Source organism: Dendrobates tinctorius, unplaced genomic scaffold (genome assembly GCF_039654945.1).
Source record: "Dendrobates tinctorius isolate UK_male_01 unplaced genomic scaffold, ASM3965494v1 ptg000058l, whole genome shotgun sequence".
Lineage (NCBI taxonomy): Eukaryota > Metazoa > Chordata > Amphibia > Anura > Dendrobatidae > Dendrobates > Dendrobates tinctorius.
The window spans coordinates 2,234,152-2,255,327 of NW_027361726.1; the positions used below are offsets into that span (position 1 = coordinate 2,234,152).

Sequence of the window (21,176 nt, forward strand, 5' to 3'; positions counted from 1 at the left end):
ATTCTAAGAAAACAAGTTCATAATCTTTAAGAAACAACAATACTAATGTTTTAACTCAGGAAGAGTACAGAAATCAATATTTTGTGGAATAACCATGATTTTTAATCACAGGCATGCTTTCCACCAGTCTTTCACACTGCTTTTGGGTGACTTTATGCCACTCCTGGTACAAAAATTTAAGCAGTTTTTCGTTTGATGGCTTGTGACTATCCATCTTCCTCTTGATTATATTCCAGAGGTTTTGAATGGAGTTCAGGTCTGGAGATTGGGCTGGCCATGACAGGGATTTGATGTGGTGTTCCTTCAGCCAAATATTGACTGACCTAGCTGTGTGGCATGGCGCATTGTCCTGCTGGAAAAACCAGTCCTCAGAGTTGGGGAACATTGCCTGAGCAGAAGTAATCATCTGTTTTTCCAGGATAACCTTGTATGCGGCTTGATTCATACATCCTTCGCAAAGAATAACCTTCCCAATTCCAGCCTTGTTGAAGCATCCCCAGATCATCACCGATCCTCCACCAAATTTCACAGTGGGTGCAAGACATTGTGGCTTGTACGCCTCTCCAGGTCTCCATCTAACCATTAGACGACCAGGTGTTGAGCAAAGCTGAAAATTAGACACATCAGAGAAGATTACCTTACTCCAGTCCTCTATGGTCCAATCCTTATAGTCTTTGACAAACTTCAGCCTGGCTCTCCTTTGCTTCTCATTGATGAAAGGCTTTTTTCTAGCTTTACATGACTTGAGCCCTGCCTCTAGGAGCCTGTTACGAACTGTTCTTGCTGTGCACTTCACCCCAGCTGCCATTTGCCATTCCTTTTGTAGGTCACTTGATGTCATCCTGTGGTTGCTAAGTGACTTTCGAATAAGATGACGGTCATCCCGGTCAGTGGAGAGTCGTTTTCGCCCTCTGCCGGTCTTTAGCTTTGTTGTCCCCAATATCTGCTGCTTGACCTTGTTGTAATGGATTGCCATCTTAGAAATTATAAGGATGGAGGCAACATGACACTCACTGTATCCCTCTGCTAGTAAAGCCAGAATTAAGCCCTTCTTTCCCTCACTCAAGACTTTTCTTTTCAACTCCTTTGGCATAGTTAAAAGTTATTTTTTCATTCCTATAACTTTTGGGATATTACTAGCACTTGTTTTGCCATCCAGCTTGTCCTACTGCAAGAGGATTGTGAACACCACAGTAGGGATTTTTATACTTTCCTTTGTTAAATAAGATTTGGTTCAGTGGCTTCTGCTGATGTCATGCCGATTTACAGCCAATTCCTTGCAAGCTGTCAATCGGCATGATGTTGGCAGTCACGCCCTGTCGACAGAGCACCCCGTAAGCACCCCGTAAGAAGAGCTGCATTGTTGACATGGAGCAGTTGAATCACCAGCAGGAATAGTTAGTGCCAAGTACAACAGGCAGGTAGTTAGCAACTTAAAATTAGTCCTGGACAATTCCTTAAAGACTGTCCTCATTAAATGACAGCAAACAGAGATCTTTAATACAGTCAATAACTGGAAAGTTACAAAGTTACATTGCTTTTCATTATATTTCATTAATAAGGCAAATTTAGGATTTACTTTGCGTTCTAACCTATCGCCAATTGTGGAGCGGGGGGTAGCTACACACAGCGCCCCTGGAACGTCCTCCAATGAAATGGTCAGCATTAGTGATGAGCGAGTATACTCGTTGCTCGGGTGTCCTCCGAGTATTCTGGCGTGCTCGGAGATTAGGTTTTTGTCGAAGTAGCTGCATGATTTACGGCTGCTAGACAGCCTAAATAAATGTGGGGATTCCCTAACAGACAGGCATTCCTCACATGTATTCAGGCTTGCTAGCAGCCGCAAATCATGAAGCTGCATCGACACAAACTAAATCTCCGAGCACACCAAAATACTCGGAGGCCACCCGAGCAAGGAGTATACTCGCTCATCACTAGTCAGCATATTACATATATGTATGGGGGACCTCGCTCCATTTGTTGGAAAGACCATTTTTATTCCCAGATTTCCTGCAGTGAATTGAACCACTTACTCTCTATTGTGGCTGTATCTGGATTAACTATTTCCAAGCCAAATGGATTCCTGACTTCTTTCATCTGCTTCTTACACATGAAGGTATTGGACGTCCTCTCTTCTGAGTTTCTCAGTATAATGGGAACATCCAGGCCTCGCCTGCAATGGCCAAAAAAATGTGATACATTTATGATTAGGGCATACTCACATGGGGGATTTATCGCAGCGGTATACGCCTGTGGGTAATTTTGGTGCTTCATCCTAGTGTTATACCATTCACAGATTGGGTTACTTTACACCAATATTTCACATTAATATTGCAGCGCTCATCATTATTAAATCTGCCATATTTAATTAATTTTAAAAAAGAATGCTTTAAAAATATTAAAATAATAAAAAAACATAAGTTTGAATCACTGCCCCATCCAACATTGCAGAAAACAAAAATTAATCACATTCAGCATAGGGGTAACCTTATAAGTCCAAATCATCAAAATAAAAAAAAAAAATATTGGACTAAAAACGTAAAACCAAAACACTAAAAAATAGAATTAGACTTACCGGTAATTCGGCTTCTAGAAACCTTCCACGACATCATAGTAGGTTGTCTCCATGCCCTAATGGGGGACAGGAATCACAAGAGATTAAAGGGTCCCTCCCACCTCCCTCTCACCAGTGACTCATAACTTACACCATAGCACCGGTTACCTTAAGATTCTCAGAATTTATCCAAGAATACAGGGAGGGAATTAGTGCTGTCGTGGAAGGTTTCTAGAAACCGAATTACCGGTAAGTCCAATTCTATTTTCTCTAGCAACCTTCCACGACAGCATAGGAGGAATACCAGCCTATACTGCACTGGGGGGGACAATGATCTGAAGAACTTTTCGGTCCTCAGACTAAATCCCTGTTGGACAAGAGGTCCAACCTATAATGTTTAGTAAAAGTATGCAATGAGGACCAAGTTGCCGCCCTGCAGATCTGCTCGGAGGAAGCGCCTGCCCTTTCAGCCCATGAAACTGAAGTAGACCATGTTGAATGAGCCTTAATCCCTGCAGGGGGTGTCATATTCTGCGCCAGGTATACTTCAGAGATGGCTCTCTTGATCCAGTTTGCTATAGTATTTTTTGTCACCTTCTTTCCCTTATTTCTGCCTGATGAATAGATGAACAGGTTCTGAATTTCTTCCACACTTTACCATAGATGGCGTTGGTGACCGGCTTCCTAGATTTCTGTAGGGTCGCAATTACTGCATCTGATAGGTCCCTGGATTTTAGGACCTGGGCCTCAGTAACCAGGCAGCTAGCTTCAATCCCCGAAGATTCAGGAGGTGCAGAGGACCCTGTAGGAGGAGGTCGTCTTCCATGGGCAGGTGCACTGGTCTATCTATTTGAAGCTCTGTTATCAGAGAGAACCAGCTCCTCTTCGGCCATACCGGAGCTACCATCTACTCCCAGAGATTTGTCTCTGGGGTTCAGGGAGAAGTATTTATTTACCTGGGAATTCTGGACAGATGCTAGCAGGTCGACCTCTGGTAGGCCCCACCTGCTTACTAGTCTTTGGAAAATTCTTCCGTTCAGACTCCACTAGCCGGGCTGAATACATTGTCTGCTCAGGAAGTCTGCCTGGAGATTGGAGGTTCCATTTAGGTGGACCGTCTTCAATGAAAGTAGGTGCCTCTCGGCCCAGAAAGATATTCGTCCTGAAATGGACTTTAGGCCATTGATTTTCATGCCCCCCTGGTGTTTGAGGTGAGCTACCGCAGTCATACTGTCGGAGTAAATCTTGACGTGATGACCCTGGACCAGATCTGTTGCTGTCAGGAGGGCCTCCTCCATGGCTTTTAGCTCCCTGAAGTTGGAAGATTTTGAACTTACTTCCTGACTCCATAGCCCCTGGAGTGGGGTCCGGGATACCATTGCCCCCCCCCCCAGCCTTTTTTGCTGGCGTCTGTTGTCACCGTGACTAAGGGGGATTGGGACCAACTCACACCCTTGCTCAGATTCTTGGGGTCTACCACCAAGCCAAGGAAGCTCTTACTCTTCCTGGAGTCAGAACTCTTCTGTTCAAAGAGCGATGGTGTCCGTTCCAGCTCCCCAGGATGTGGGACTGAAACACTCTGGAAGGAACCTGCGCCCAAGACACTGATTGTATGCAGGACGTCATTGACCCCAGAACTGACATGGCTGACCGGAGGGTCGGGGACCTCTGTTTTCTGAAGTCTAGAATTTTTGAAATTATAGAATTGTGATGATCTTCTGGAAGGAAGGACATCTGTCTTCTTGAGTCTAACAGAACTCCCAGGAATCTTCTCCTTTGAGAGGGCTGGATCTGGGATTTTTTTATATTCGGTATCCAGACTAAAGACTGAAGAATGTCCAGAGTCTGAGCTACCTGGCTTTCCAGGGCCTGGTAGGATGTACCTATTATCAGCAGGTCGCCTAAGTAAGGCACAACGCAGATGCCCCGATTCCGAATATGGGACACGGCTTCCGCCATTACCTTCGAGAACACTCATGGGGCAGAGCATATGCCAAAGGGGAGCACGTTGTATTGGAAGTGCTTTGTCTCTACTTTAGACCCTCTTGAACTGCAAATCTTAAATACCTTCTGTGGGAGGATAAATAGGGATATGTAAATATGCATCCTTGAGGTCTATGATTGCCATGAAGGAGTGAGGGCCTATCAAGGGAATGGTGGTTTTTACCGATTCCATTTTGAACCTGTAGTATACGATGTGTCGATTGAGGTCCTTTAGATTTATTATTATTATTGCCTCTCCTGTGGGCTTTTTCACCAGAAATAGCCTGGAATAATGGCCCTTTCCTTGTTCTTCCGCAGGAATCTGGGAAATGGCATTTGCTTGTAATACGGCCTGTGTGCCCGATTTTAGCGTTGTCTGATCCTCCCAAGGTGGCAGGGAGGTGACTCTTAGACCCCAGGGGGGGGGGGGGAGACTTGAACGCCAAGAGAAGGCCCTCTTTGATGACGTTGAGGATCCAAAGGCAGTTGGACACCGACTGCCAAGCGTGGAAGAAATTCGAGAGTCCCCCCCCACCGAGTCGGAGTCATTGTTTCTCCTGTTGCTGTGGGACAAGGATATTCTTACCCCTCCCCATAGTATAGCTCCATCTTCCTGTTTTTCCCTTCCCTTTTTGCTGGGAAGTCTGGCTCTGGGGGGCTGGAAAAAAACTCTTCCTGGGGTCTTTTGCTCAGGGAGAGCCTTCTTCTTATCCGTCGCCTTCTCAAGAATCTCGTTTAGAGCTGGTCCAAAGACGTGTTCACCCTCGAAGGGGATGGAGCAGAGTCTGATCTTAGAGGTAACATCCCCGCTCCACATCTTAAGCCAGAACGCTCGTCTGGCAGAATTACATTGGACTAGAGACCTGGCGGAAGTACGAATCTCCATGGGCGCATACGCCAGGAACCGTGTAGCTTTCTGGAGTATGGGAAGGGAGTCCAGGAGCTCACCCGTTGAGGTCCCCTAGGAAATATGACTCTCTAGCTCCTCAAGCCACCTGAAGAGGGATCTGGAGACACAAGTTGAGGAGATACCTGACTTTAACCATGAGGCAGAGGTCTCCCAAGCCTTCGCTCTCTATTTTACGGTCCATCAGATCCCTAAGCTGGGATGCGTCACCAAAGGGGAGGACTGTCTTCTTTACTACCCTTGCCACCTGGACGTCCTCTTTCGGGATGTCCCATTTATATGCATCACAATCCAGGGGGAACCTGTGTGATGTCCGTCGATCTGGACTGCAGTAGGGACAGCATCCCGAGACCCTTAACCCCTATACAGGGATCTGGAATTGTAGCAAGGCCCAGGGGGTGCCTGTCTGGTGGAGCAGTGTGCCAGAGCAGGACGGTCGCCAATAGGGAAGAAGGCAGGGAACCAAAAACGTAGTCAGTAACAGGGAGAGCAGCGGAGGTACAGAAACGGCAGGCAGTGGCAGAGTCGACAGTCCAGGCCAAGGTCACAAAACGGGAGAGTGACAAGGTACAAAAATGGCAGGAGAGAGAATTTTTTTTTTTTGTCCGGCACCCAGAAAGAATTTCGGGTTAAATGAGTGTCTGGAGGATCCGCCAGAGAAAAAAACGTTGCAAGCTCCGTTTTGAAATCTTTGAGGATGGTGACGGACAGCAACTTTTGTCGGATCCGCAAAAAAAAAAACGGATGCAACGGACGGCAATCCGTCACAATCCACCAATAATGGAAGTCAATGGGGAAAAAAAAACGGATCCTCAAAAGGAAATTGAGGATCCGTTTTTTTCAAAACCTGGCGGATTGGGACTGATTGTAAAAAACTGAAGTGTGAAAGACGCCTAAGAGGGGCCTCCGGACCCTCAAAACCTGGTTTGTCAGGGTGAAGGAGATGATATCTCCTAATTAATGTTTTGGCATGGATGTTTCCCGCGGGGACCCAGGACCTTTCCTCCGGGCCGTAGCCCTTCCAGTGTACAAGATACCGTACGGAGCCTCTCACAAGGCGGGAGTCAAGAATACCCTGGACTTCATACTCCAAGGTACCCCTGACCGAAACAGGAGGAGGGGACTGGACAGGGTGAATTGGGGAGCGATACAGCTTGAGGAGAGACTTGTGGAACACGTTGGGCAACTTAAATGACTGAGGAAGTTTTAAACGGAAGGCTACCGGGTTAATCACCTCTATAATTTCGTATGGGCCAATAAATCTGGGACCCAGTTTGGCAGACGGCACTTTAAGCTTGCTGTTTTTGGTAGAGAGCCAAACCTTGTCTCCAACTCCCAGGTGTGGCCATTTAGATCGCCGTCTGTTTGCAGCCGAAGCCTGTCTAACTTGGGCCCCTTTCAAGTTCGAGTTTACCTCAGACCAAATCGTTTTTAAGCAATGTATATTTTTCTCTACCCCAGGGAGCTCCGACATGCTGGCCGAGAATGAACCAAAGCGCGGATGCAGTCCATGGTTGCAGGAAAAGGGGGTAGTCTTAATGGAGTCCTGGTATTGATTATTTAGGGCAAACTCAGCTAATGGAAGATGTTCAACCCAATCAGACTGATGTTCTGACACATAACAGCGGAGGTATTGCTCCAGGGCCTGGTTGGTACGCTCGGTTTGACCATTGGTTTCGGGGTGGTAGGCAGAGGAGAAGGACAACTCAATACCAATGCGTTTGCAGACTGCCCTCCAGAATTTTGAGACGAACTGGGTACCTCTGTCGGACACAATATTTACCGGAGCACCATGAAGACGTACAACATGCACAATGAACAGTTTACTCAAGGTTTCAGAGTTAGGTAACCCAGACAGGGGGACAAAATGACATTGTTTGCTGAACCTGTCCACCACCACCCAGATACACGTTTTTCCATCTGAGGGCGGCAGGTCCGTAATGAAGTCCATGGAGATGTGGGTCCATGGACTCTCAGGGGTGGGCAAGGACTGGAGCCAGCCGGCAGGGCGATTATGGGGGGACTTGGCGCGGGCACAGACTTCACACGCTAAAACATAGTCTTTACAGTCCTTAACCACCGTCGGCCACCAAAAGTTCCTGGTTACCAATCTGGTGGTATTATTGAGACCAGGATGGCCTGCCAGAACAGAGTCATGTGATTCTTTAAGAACTTGTAGGCGAAACGTAGCCGGGATGAACAGTTTTTTGGGGGGCGTAGTGTCAGGAGCTTGTTCTGGGGACCTACGGATCTCCTCCAGAAGGTCCAAAGACACTGCCGACACAACGATCCCATTGGCCAATATCGGGACTGGTTCACAGTCCTCGGCTTGTGAGGAGCAAAAACTGCGAGAGAGGGCATCGGCCCTCACATTTTTAGTACCAGGGCAAAAGGTGATTAAAAAAAAAAAATCAAACCTAGAGAAGAACAAGGCCCACCTTGCCTCTCTAGGATTTAGTCTTTTAGCTGACTCCAGGTAGGTCAGGTTCTTGTGATCAGTAATTACAGTGATCTTATATTTGGCGCCTTCGAGGAAGTGGCGCCATTCCTCGAAGGCCCATTTGATTGCCAATAATTCCCAATTACCTATATCATAGTTTTTCTCAGTGGCAGAGAATTTGCGGGAAAAAAAAAAGCACATGGGCGAAGCTGAGTGAGGGATACAGTGCCTTGCGATAGCACTGCTCCCACTCCGACTTCAGAGGCATCTACTTCTACAATAAATGGGCGGTCCAGATCAGGCTGAACCAAAACCGGGTTGGCCACAACGCACTCCTTTAGCGTAGAAAATGCCTGAATTGCCTCAGGGTTCCAATTGGCCACGTCTGCCCCTTTCCGGGTCAAATTTGTGAGTGGTTTGGCAATTTCTGAGAAACCCCTGATGAACTTGTGGTAGTAATTAGCAAACCTTAAAAATCGCTGCAGCGCTTTTAGCGATTTGGGTTGTTTAAGCTTTAATAGGTTGGATCTTGGCAGGATCCATGCGGAACCCTTTGCCTGAGTCCATGTACCCTAACAACTGTACCTCCTCAACAAAAAAAAAACACATTTCTCCAGTTTAGCAAACAAGGAGTGTTCTCACAGTCTCTGCAGCACAGAACAGACGTGTTGAGCGTGTGTCACAGGGTCAGCAGAGTAAATCAAAATGTCATCTAAATACACGACGACATTTACCCCACAAATGTCTCTGAAAATATCATTAACAAAGTTCTGAAATATGGCAGGTGCGTTACTGAGTCCGAACGGCATTACAAGGTACTCAAAGTGGCCAAGAGGTGTATTAAACACGGTTTTCCACTCATCGCCGTCTCAGATTATATGCCCCCCGGAGGTCAAGTTTAGTAAACCAACGGGCTCCCGTTAGCTGATTAAAAAGATCAGGGATGAGTGGAAGTGGATACTGGTTCTTTATAGTGATTGCGTTTAATTCCTGGTAATCAATGCAGGGTCTGAGACCCCCATCTTTCTTCTCTACAAAGAAGAATCCGGCCCCAACTGGTGAAATGGATGGTCTAATAAACCCTTTTTTAAGCTATCTGCTATATAGTCATTCATGGCCTGACGCTCTGGACCGGAGAAATTAAATATTCTCCCTTTTGGGAGACGGGCATCCGGAATCAGATCTATAGGGCAATCATACTCTCTGTGTGGGGGTAATTTCTCAGATTCTACAATAGAAAAAACATCCTCATAGTCTCTGAAAGCAAACGGTATGAGGGGGTTTTTAACCTTAACTTGGTTCACTGCTAATGATATGCAGTTATCCTGACACTGCGACCTCCAGCGTACAACATCAGACAGGTGCCAGTCAATTACGGGATTGTGCTGGCGTAACCACGGCATTCCCAAAATAACTGCAGAAGATAAATTATCCATCACAAAAAATGACAAGCTCTGTATGTTTTGCTCCCACAGACATAGCAATTTTGACAGTAACAAATTTAACCCCCTCCTGAATAATGGATGTGCCATTAATAGCCGTGGTTTTAATAGGAGCATTAAGTTTTAGTAGCGGTACACCCAGATTCCTAGCAGCCAAAGACTCCATAAAATTTCCTTCAGATCCACTATCCACATAAGCTTTTACACACAGAGATTTCTGACCAAATGAAAGAGAGAAAGGTAATAAAACTTTAGCTGCATCTGCGGGCAGTACCTGAGCCCCTGGGCAACCCTGGCCAGAGCTGCCCAGGGGCCGATGTCCCAGGAGTGTGGATCTCTGACATTCAGCTTTCTCCCTGAAGTCTCTAGACTGCAGCATGTTTATGCAGGAAGATGAGAGTGATCCTCCAGACTGTGCACTGAAGCAAGTAACAGGTGTTCAGGCCAAAAATCAGCTCAGGCAGGAGAAGGAAAAAAAAAAAAGTTCAGGGAAACTGCTTTTGTATATGTTGGATATATACACAAGAAGCAGTTTTTTTTTATGGCAGGATATAATGTGACGTCCGTCCGCGGATCTGGACTGCAGTAGGGATAGCACCCCGAGACCCTTAACCCCTATACAGGGATCTGGAATGGTAGCAAGGCCCAGGGGGTGGCTGTCTGGTGGAGCAGTGCGCCAGAGCAGGAAGGTCGCCAATAGGGAAGAAGGCAGGGAACCAAAAACGTAGTCAGAAACCGGGAGAGCAGCGGAGGTACAGAAACGGCAGGCAGTGGCAGAGTCGACAGTCCAGGCCAAGGTCACAAAACGGAAGAGCGACAAGGTACAAAAACGGCAGGCAGTAGCAGAGTCGAATATCCAGGCCAAGGTCACAAACCGGGAGGACGGCAAGGTACAAAAACGGCAGGCAGTAGCAGAGTCGAATATCCAGGCCAAGGTCACAAACCGGGAGAATGGCAGAGGTACAAAATCGTCAGGCAATAGAGGGGTCAGAAATCCAGGCTGAGGTCAGAGTCAAACAATAACAAATCACAAAGTAGCACATAGGGGAACCAAGAATATATCCGGCGGCTTGCAAGACCAGTCCCAAGGTATTTGAGGGATCAGGTCATCCCTCACAGGCTCCCGGACTGATGATGTCATCAGGACCGCCCCCAGGACCAGGCCAGATGGTGATGCACCAACCCCTTCATGATTGACAGAGAAGCAGAGCCTGCGTCCATCAGATGCCTGCGCAGGAGCCCCATCTTTGACACCGCCATCACTCAAGGGCGAACCACGGCGCTTCCCAGCGGCCGAGGCAGGAACAGCAGGCCTAGAGTCTGACAGCGACGTGACAGTCCGGCGCCTCCTAGTGGCCGAGGCAGTAGGCCCCGAGTCTGACGGCGACGTGACAGTCCGGCGCCTCCTAGTGGCCGAGGCCGGGACAGCAGGCCCCGAGTCTGACGGCGACGTGACCGTCCGGCGCCTCCTAGTGGCAGAGCCCGGGACAGCAGGCCCCGAGTCTGACGGCAACGTGACAACCTGTGCCTAAGCTCCGATGGAGAGGAATAGTGCTTCTCTGGGTATTCCCATTCCTGGGAGATCATATCCACTATGCTTTTATGTACAGTGAACCCCGCCTGTTTAGCCCCATCCAGTCCTCCGAACATTCTATCTTGGGCAGACTGAGGTACCGGCTCATCTTCTAGCCCCATAGTGGCACAAACCGCACTAACCAGCTCCTCCACGTATTCTGAGGAAAAAAGATATCTTCTAGCCTCAGGTATTTTAGGGGCTACCGACTCTTCCCATCTTTCAGAGCCTGAGTCATATCAGTGTTCTGACTCAGAAGCAGAATCCTCCAGTTGAAATCTACGTTTTTTTGAGGGAGATGGGCCCATTGATGAAGGAGGAGGAGGCGGAGGGGGGGACGAGGGGGAAGGGCGGCTAAGGAGGTCTGAACCTCCTGTTTCACCAAGGTGCGGATTTCATCAATCAAGGAGGGGTGCTCGGCTCTGACCACTCTATCTGTGCATGGCTGGCACAACTTCTTTCTCCATGATGTGGAAAGCCTTTTATTACAAATGGCGCATTTGACCGCTTTTTTGGTGGACTCGTCTCCCTATGAGAGAGAAGTATATGGGAATTAGTAACCCCCCTCAGGCCACCGCCACTAGGGACCCACCCCAATAACACTCACTATGGCTGGGGCAGTGCTGGGCTCTGCAGATGCAGGGCAGGAAGAGCTCTTTATGCTGACAGGGGATTTTTGTCTTACCTGTCGGCGTCTTCCGGCGGGTTTATGAGGGGTTAAACCCGTTCTCAGCGCTCATTCCGTATTCCCCCTCGCCATCCCAGGGTCCGGAGTAGGCACAGGTCATCCGACGTGCTCTGCACGCTGTCAGGTGTCCGGGGGGCTGCCATAGGCCGAAACTGTAAGTCCCTGAGTTCCAGGGTAGAATGCATACCCAAGAAGTGACCGCGCGTGCTGTGACGTCACTTCTGGGACACCGACAGCGTGCATCAGGAGGAGGAGAGACCGGAGGGCTGCGGGAGGCCTCCGGTGGGGGATCACTTGACCGCTTTACCCCCCAAGGGGGCGCGGGTGGGCCAGGAAGGTCCCGAGTTCCAAGAAGACAGGAGCAGCATGGAGGAGGGGAGGTAGAGCCACCGGCCACCACTGCCCGACATCAGTATATTTAACAGGTACACTGCAGCAGCCGGCCACTCAGCATACCCCTAACCTCTCCATGCCCCATGGGGGACAGGAAAGACACTGGTGAGAGGGAGGTGGGAGGGACCTTTTAACCTCTTGTGCTTCCTGTCCCCCATTAGGGCGTGGAGACAACCGCATATGCTGTTGCGGAAGGTTGCTAGAGAAATAGATGTTTTTCGGTCACCACTCAAAATTAAGATGTCATACACAACCAGAACGATGGCAATAAAAACAACATCTCTGCCTGGAAAAAAACTAAATCGAGACACAATTGATTTATTTTTTAGAAACTTCAAAATTTTTTTGCCATTATAATAAAACTAGCTGAAGAGCCCAGCGCTGCCCGGGCATAGTAACTAACTACGGTTAGTTATAACAAATTATAATGATTATATCTAAATATATAAAGATGTGTAGAGCCCCGCCCACTCTGCATAGCCACATTCACTATAATATCTCACATCATCCCGTCAGCCAGAGCCACCAGACTACTGCCCCTAATATCCGACATTGTCCCGTCAGCCAGAGCCACCAGACTACTAACCCTAATATCCCACATCGTGCCATCAGCCAGAGCCACCAGACTACTAATATCCCACATCATCCCATCAAAGCCACCGGACAACTACCCCTAATATCCCACATCATCCCGTCAGCCAGTCACCGGACTACTACCCCTAATATCCCACATCGTGCCGTCAGCCAGAGTCACCGGACTACTACCCCTAATATCCCACATCGTGCTGTCAGCCAGAGCCACCAGACTACTAATATCCCACATCATCCCGTCAAAGCCACCGGACTACTACCCCTAACATCCCACATCATGCCGTCAGCCATAACCACCGGACAACTACTCCTAATTTCCCACATCATCCCGTCACAGCCGCCGGACTACTACCCCTAATATCCCACATCATCCCGTCAGCCAGAGCCACCTTACTACTCCCCCTAATATCCCACATCATCCCGTCAGCCAGAGCCACCGGACTACTCCCCTTAATATCACACATCAATCCATCAGCCTGGGGTCAGAACCAGAGCGCTGAGTGGAATGGCCCTAACTTCCATACCAGGGATCCCTTTAATAGAAGCCTGGGGTGAGAATCAGAGCGCTGAGGGATTTACCCTAACTTCCATACCGGAGATCCCTTTAAGAGAGGCCTGGGGTCTGCACCAAAGCACAGAGTCGATTTGCCCTCACTTCCGTACCGGGGATCCCTTTAAGAGGGGCCTGGGGTCAGAATCAGAGCACAGAGTGGATTTTCCCTCACTTCCATACCGGGGATCCCTTTAAGAGAGCCTGGAATCAGAACCAGAACACTGAGTGGATTTGCCCTGACTTCCATACCAATGATCCTTTTAATAGAATCCTGGGGTCAGATTCAGAGCGCTGACGGATTTGCCCTAACTTCCATACAGGAGATCCCTTTAAGAGAGCCTGGGATCAGTACCAGAGCATTTGAAGGCAATTGCCCTAAATTCCATACCGGGGATCCCTTTAAGAGAGCCTGGTGTCAGAACCAGAACGCTGAGTGGAATTGTCTCAACTTCCATATCGGGGATCCCTTTAAGAGAGGCCTGGGGTTAGAACCAAAGCGCTGGATGGATTTGCCCTGACTTCCATACCAATGATCCCTTTAATAGAAGCCTGGGGTCAGAATCATAGCACTGAGGGATTTGCCCTGACTTCCATACCGGGGATCCCTCTAAGAGAGGCCTGGGGTCAGTACCAAAGAGCTGGATGGATTTGCCCTAACTTCCATACCAATGATCCCTTTAAGAGGGAAGATATGCCTATGGATGGAGAATGTGTGATGTGTATATGGGCACGGGAGGGGGGGATCCATTTCTGTCATGTGCTCTCTGCTCCTTTCTGGGGGCAGACAATGGCTGGGAGCTTATGTTCCCAGGGATGGCATTTCAGTGTCTGCTGAGGTGTTTTCTGGAGTGGGAAAACTGTTGCGCATAGCAACCAATCAGGGTGGATAAAAATCAATGTTTTTTTTAAAAAAAATCAAAAAAATCGGATTTTTTTTATTTAAATCGGATTTTTTTCAATAAACTGCTTTTTGAGGAAAATATTTTACCATCCAAAGGTTCTTCCATCATGAGATAAAGCTGAGTTGTTTAACTCAGTAGAATAAAGGCTGTATATGTGTAACATTCACAATGCCATGCTCTTCCAGAGGTTTCTGTAGGATTAGTGGGCAGTTTCTCTCCTATATTATCACAGACGCTCGCTTTACTTACGCAGTTCTCAAAACTGAATTTGACTCCGCAGAGGTCCCAGCCTCTTCTTCACGGCAAAAATGTTACAACATGAACAGAGTTGAGAAAAAGACCTTAATCCTATTGTTCTACAAACCTATGAATACAGAATCAACCCCTTCAGTGCCAAGTCCAAGAAGTTAGACAATATGTTTCTGATTGTTTGGAGTGGAATAGATCTGCACAACACAAGAAGAATGTGAATCTAACTGTGAGGAGGAGGAAGGGCAAGCAGACAAGAAAATGAAAGTGAAACTTTGAGCACAATACTGCAGCATAGCCACAGACAGACAAGTCTGGATCTGTTTGTGTGTACGATCTGAGGTTTATTACATTCTTTCCTTATAATAGCAGCAGGCCGTAAAAGAGACCCAGTTTGGGAATATTTTAATGAAGCTCCTTCGCCTATCGGTAAGGCAGGCATGCGTGCAAAATGCAAACGATGCAACAAAGAGATGCAAGGCCTGGTGGCGCGAATGAGGCAACATCATGAGAAGTGCGGTGATGAAGATGACCAAAGAAACACTTCTGAACAGGCAGGATCTTCAGGTTGGTAAACATTTTTATTGAATCCTATTTCTAAAGACTGAACTGTCATGTGTGAGAAAAATTATATTTCTTATTATTACTGCATGTTACTGTCATTTGGTACAGATATGAAGAAAAACAAATATTCCTTTTGGGGCAGGGGCATGTGTTGTGTACAATAAGCAGAAATTGTATAAACAATAAAATAACAGCATTGACTTTTTTTGTTTAGGGGAATTCATGGATTCTGGAAACTATCCACCTCCAAGATCACCATCATCCTGTTCTACAGTTTCAGAGTTATCCATCCAGGATAGTGCTTCATTAGCAGCAGCAGCATCATCATCAGACACCCACAGCCACATATCACCATCACCCAAAAGGAAGAAAAATCCTTTACCTCCTGGAACCACCATAGATAGGTTTGTGATAAGAACTAGCAGATTAGAAAAAGAGTTGATTGATGAAAAAATTGCCCAGTTTATTTATGCAACGAACTCTTCTTTCCGTCTGACTGAGAACCCACATTTCATTAATATGGTTCAGTAACTGAGACCAGGATACAGTCCACCCAGCAGAGCTGATGTTGCAGGGAAACTGCTGGATCAAGTGTATGACAGAGAAATGGAGCAATGTGCAACAGCTCTGGAGGGTAAAATTGTTAACCTAAGTATTGATGGGTGGAGTAATGTCCACAATGATCCTATTGTATGTGCTTGTATAACAACAGAAGAAGGTAAAGTCTTCCTTGCACAAACAACTGATACGTCAGGAAATGCACACACAGCAGAATACTTACAAGAAGTGGCAGTAAAAGCTATAACGACATGTGAACAAAAATTCAAATGTCTAGTACGCAGTTTGGTCACTGACAATGCTGCAAACGTATCCAAGATGAGAAGAGATTTAGAAGAGCAGGGAGGGAATACAAAGCTGCTAATAACATATGGTTGCAGTGCTCATTTGCTGCACCTCTTAGCCAAAGACTTAAGTGTTCCAGAAATAAAGGCTAATGTTGTTGAAATTGCTAAATACTTCCGTAATAATCATTTTGCTGCAGCAGCTCTGAAAAGGATGGGTGGAACCAAGCTAACGCTCCCACAAGATGTTAGATGGAACTCTGTGGTGGACTGTTTTGAGCAGTATATCAAAAACTGGCCTATTCTGATGACACTTTGTGAAGAAAATCGAGATAAAATAGATGGCACTGTCACGGCCAAAATCCTCAACATTGGGCTTAAGAGAAATGTTGAACATATGCTGAGCTTCCTGAAACCCATCTCTCAAGCTTTAAACAAAATACAGAAAAATAGCTGTTTTATTGCGGATGCTGTTGAAATTTGGAAGGAACTGAGTGAACACTTAAAAACAGAACTACACATGGACAGAATTAAATTACAAGCAGTAAACAAACGAATGGGACAAGCACTGACTCCAGCTCATTTTTTGGCAAATATTGTCAATATCCAATATCAGGGTCAAAACCTAAGTGCTGAGGAAGAGGAGTTAGCTATGACATGGGTATCCAGCAATCATCCATCTTTAATGCCAACTATAATAAACTTCAGAGCTAAGGGGGAACCATTCAAGAAATATATGTTTGCTGAAGATATTTTAAGGAAGGTCACACCAGTAAACTGGTGGAAGTCACTTAAGCGCTTGGATTTAGAGACTGTTCAAGTAATGATTTCACTTTTAACAGCAGTAGCTTCTTCTGCAGGCGTTGAAAGAATATTCTCTTCCTTTGGACTCATTCATTCTAAATTGAGAAATCGGTTGGGACCCAATAAAGCAGGAAAGCTTGTTTTTCTTTTCCAGATTATGAATAGGAACAAAGAAGAAGATGATGATGAAGATGACGACAAGTGAGCTACAGAGGAGAGCAGGGACAGTAGTATTTAAGTTTTTCATGTGTCGGCTGGGCTGACAGTCTAAGTTTCTTAAAATATATATATATTTTGTTTAGCCAAATTAGTTAACAAACATGGATGTTTGTTTAAGCAAATAACTTATGCTGTAATGTTGTTATTGTTTCAGTTGAATAAATCTATTTAAATTGTTATTAAGGTCAGGATTATTTTTCTCCTTCCTAAGTACAACAGAACAGTGGTGTCCAAATATGAGATTAACCCATTAAACTGGGGAGAAAAAAGTAATATAAAAAGTGATTCTAAAAATCTTCATCTACTTGCATGTTAAAGTAGCAAGAACTAGTTTAGGTAGAAACTTTGATTTAAATCACTGATTTAAATCAAGCCTTACTGACTAGTGATTTAAATCGTGATTTAAATCGTGATTTAAATCAGTTAGATTTAAATCAAATCTACCCTGCAACCAATCACAGCTCAGCTTCTTTTAAACAGCTCTGGTGAAATGAAAGATGCTTAGTGATTGGTTGCAAGGAAAAAGGTTGCTCATAGCAACCAATCACAGCTCAGCTTCTTTTAAATAGCTCTGGTGAAATGAAAGATGCGTCGTAATTGGTTGATGATACACACACACACACATTAATTTTTATATATAGAGATAATAATAAATTGCACAACTTTGATATCACCGTAATCGTACTTACCGGGAGAATCATATTACCAGGTCATTTTTACCAAACAATAAATGGGGTAAAAATGAAACCCATTAATCGGAATTGCGAGATTTACGATTTTTTTTTTACTAATCATTACTGTGACGCCTCCACTCTGTGCCAGTCATTGCACTGGCTGCCCATACATTATAGGATCCAATTTATACTGCCTGTTCTCATCCACCAAGATCTCAACTGTGCGGCACCCCCTACATCTCCTCCCTCATTTCTGTCTATCACCCTACCCATTCTCTCCACAGTGCGACCCCCCTATTTCTTCATTTCTATCACCCTACCCGTCCTCTCCACAATGCAGCCCCCCTACATTTCATCCCTCATTTCTTGCTATAACCCTACCTATCCTCTCAACAGTGCTTCCCCCAATATCTCCTCCCTCATTTCAGTCTATTACCCAACACGTCCTCTCCACATTGTGGTTCCCCTACATATCCTCCCTCATTTCTGGGTACAGTGATAGAAATAAGGGAGGAGATTTAGCTGGGCCACACTGTGGAGAGAACGGGTAGGGTGATAGATGGAGATGTTGGGGAGCCACACTGTGGAGAGGACAGGTAGGGTGATAACTACGTTCTCTCCACAGTGTGGCCCACCTAAATCTCCTCCCTTATTTCTATCACTGTACCCATCTTCTCCACAGTGCGGCCCCCCTACATCTCCTTCCTGAATTCCGTCTATCACCCTACCCGTCCTCTCCACAGTGCGCCCCACTACATCTCCTCCCTCACTTCTATCAGCCTAACTGTCCTCACTACAGTGCAGCCTTCCTACATCTCCTCCCTGATTTCTGTCTATCACCCTACCCATCCTCTCCACAGTGCGGCCCCCCTACATCTCCTACTTCATTTCTGGCTATAACCCTACCCATCCTCTCACCAGTGTGACCCCCCTACATCTCCTCCCTCATTTCTGGCTATAACCCTACCCATCCTCTCCACAGTGCAGCCCCCCTACATCTCCTCCCTCATTTCTGGCTATAACCCTACCCATCCTCTCCACAGTGCAGCCCCCCCTACATCTCCTCCCCCATTTCTGGCTATAACCCTACCCATCCTCTCCACAGTGCAGCCCCCCACATCTCCTCCCTCATTTCTGGCTATAACCCTACCCATCCTCTCCACAGTGCAGCCCCCCTACATCTCCTCCCTCATTTCTGGCTATAACCCTACCCATCCTCTCCACAGTTTGGCCATCTTGCATCTCCTCCCTCATTTCTGGCTATAACCCTACCCATCTTCTCCACAGTGCAGCCCCCCTACATCTCCTCCCTCATTTCTGGCTATAACCCTACCCATCCTCTCCACAGTGCGGCCCCCTTACATCTCCTCCCTCATTTATGGCTATAACCCCACCCATCCTCTCCACAGTGCGGCCCCCCTACATCTCCTCCCTCATTTCTGGCTATAACCCTACCCATCCTCTCCATAGTGTGGCCCCCCTACATCTCCTCCCTCATTTCTGGCTATAACCCTACCCATCCTCTCCACAGTGCGGCCCCCCTACATCTCCTCCCTCATTTCTGGCTATAACACTACCCATCCTCTCCACAGTGCGGCCCCCCTACATCTCCTCCCTCATTTCTGGCTATAACCCTACCCATCCTCTCACCAGTGTGACCCCCCCTACATCTCCTCCCTCATTTCTGGCTATAACCCTACCCATCCTCTCCACAGTACAGCCCCCCCTACATCTCCTCCCTCATCTCTGGCTATAACCCTACCCATCCTCTCCACAGTGCGGCCCCCCTACATCTCCTCCCTCATTTCTGGCTATAACCCTACCCATCCTCTCCACAGTGCAGCCCCCCTACATCTCCCCCCACATTTCTGGCTATAACCCTACCCATCCTCTCCACAGTGCAGCCCCGCTACATCTCTTCCCTAAATTTCTGGCTATAACCCTACCCATCCTCTCCTCAGTGCGGCCCCCCTACATCTCCTCCCTCATTTCTGGCTATAACCCTACCCATCCTCTCCACAGTGCGGCCCCCCTACATCTCCTCCCTCATTTCTGGCTATAACCCTACCCATCCTCTCCACAGTGCAGCCCCCCCTACATCTCCTCCCTCATCTCTGGCTATAACCCTACCCATCCTCTCCACAGTGCGGCCCCCCTACATCTCCTCCCTCATTTCTGGCTATAACACTACCCATCCTCTCCACAGTGCGGCCCCCCTACATCTCCTCCCTCATTTCTGGCTATAACCCTACCCATCCTCTCTCCAGTGTGGCCCCCCTAGATCTCCTCCCTCATTTCTGGCTATAACCCTACCCGTTCTCTCCACAGTGTGGCCCCCTACACTCCTCCTTCTTTTCTGTTTATCACCCTACCCGTTCTCTCCACAATGTGGCCCCCTACACTCCTCCTTCATTTCTGTTTATCACCCTACCCATTCTCTCCACAGTGCGGGCCCCCTACATCTCCTCCTTCATTTCTGTTTATCACCCTACCCGTTCTCTCCACAGTGCGGGCCCCCTACATCGACCTACCTGCTTCTTACGCTCAGCAAGCGACGTTCGACTAATATCCACACTAATACGTACCTCCCACTCCCGACTTGCATCAATTCTCTGGAATGCTCTACCCCAAGATATTTGGACTAACCATAACTTATACAGTTTTAGGCGCTCCCTGAAAACATATTTGCTCAGAGCGGCCTGTTATGTTCCCTAATCAAAGTCCTTTTACGTGTGTGTAGCCCATTTACTATCTATCTGCGAATACCCCTCCATCAAACTCCACCGCACCCAACAGCACCACAAATATTGGCTGGCAATCAGCTCATGCAGCCTTTATCTACCCCCACTCCCTCCAGATGGCCGGACCATCATTGTACATAAGCCCCTGTACTTTGTGTCTCCCCCACCTCATTGTAGATAGAAAGCTCTTATGGGCAGGGTCGTCATTGCTGTATTATCTTTGACGCTGGACTTGTATAAGAACTGTTGAATTGTAAAGCGCTGTGGAATATGTTGGCGCTAAATAAAGCTTATTATCAATACTAACCCTGCAAAAAAAAAAAACAACTATCTGTCATAAGGGTAGGGGGACAGATAAAGTTTTGGCTCTAGGAAAAAGGGGAGGAAGCAAACAGCGCCAAAATGAAAACGCGTTGAGTTATCAAGGCGTCTACTGTTGCTAAGGGTACAGTAGAGCACTTGCTCTTAGCAACCAATCAGATTGCGGCTTTATTTTCCCAAAAAGCTTAAAAGAAATGACAGCTGGAATCTGATTGGCTGCTACAGCCAACTGCTCCAATATTCCCTTAACACTGTGGAGAGCTACAAGAAAATGGAAATATAGGAAACAGACGGCTGACCCCTATATCAATGCCCAGAAAGCCACTCACCATCCCAGTACTATCCCACAAGTCACTACAAAGCAGATAGACACCACCGCAATGTAGAAGAGAGGAGAATACTCGTATAACGTGGCCAGGAATATCGCTGGCATCGCAGCTGTCGGTCAGCCCGGCTCCATCAGCAACCGAAAAAAAACAAAAACGCTTTTCGAACAATTTTTCCTTATCTGATGAGCCGTAGGCACTAGCTGTCATCTCTCCTGCCTTGCTTATTGGTCAGTTTTAGTGACGTCACGCATCACATGACCCAATGCCAGGATGATATTATCGGCCACTTTTGTTTCGGGCTGAGGACTTATTCGCTTTGCATAAATTATAGAGCAGAGGACGCTGGGAACACCGCGAGACTCTGAGATAACGAGCACAAGAGAGAAGCGGGAAGAACGGAAGAGCTA

General features: G+C 47.0%; 1 protein-coding gene across 1 annotated transcript in view; it reads right to left on the reverse strand.

The window, feature by feature from the left end:
• The window catches only part of CGRRF1 (cell growth regulator with ring finger domain 1), a 57,315-nt gene extending 36,296 nt beyond the window's left edge, over positions 1–21,019 (reverse strand). Inside the window, exons 1-2 of the mRNA XM_073577939.1 lie at positions 20,770–21,019; positions 2,034–2,173 (exon numbers count right to left, since the gene is read on the reverse strand). Of these exons, the coding sequence (XP_073434040.1) occupies positions 2,034–2,173; positions 20,770–20,873 (244 nt within the window). The 5' untranslated portion in view covers positions 20,874–21,019. The remainder of the gene's footprint in view (positions 1–2,033; positions 2,174–20,769) is intronic.
• Positions 21,020–21,176: the final 157 nt, after the last annotated feature.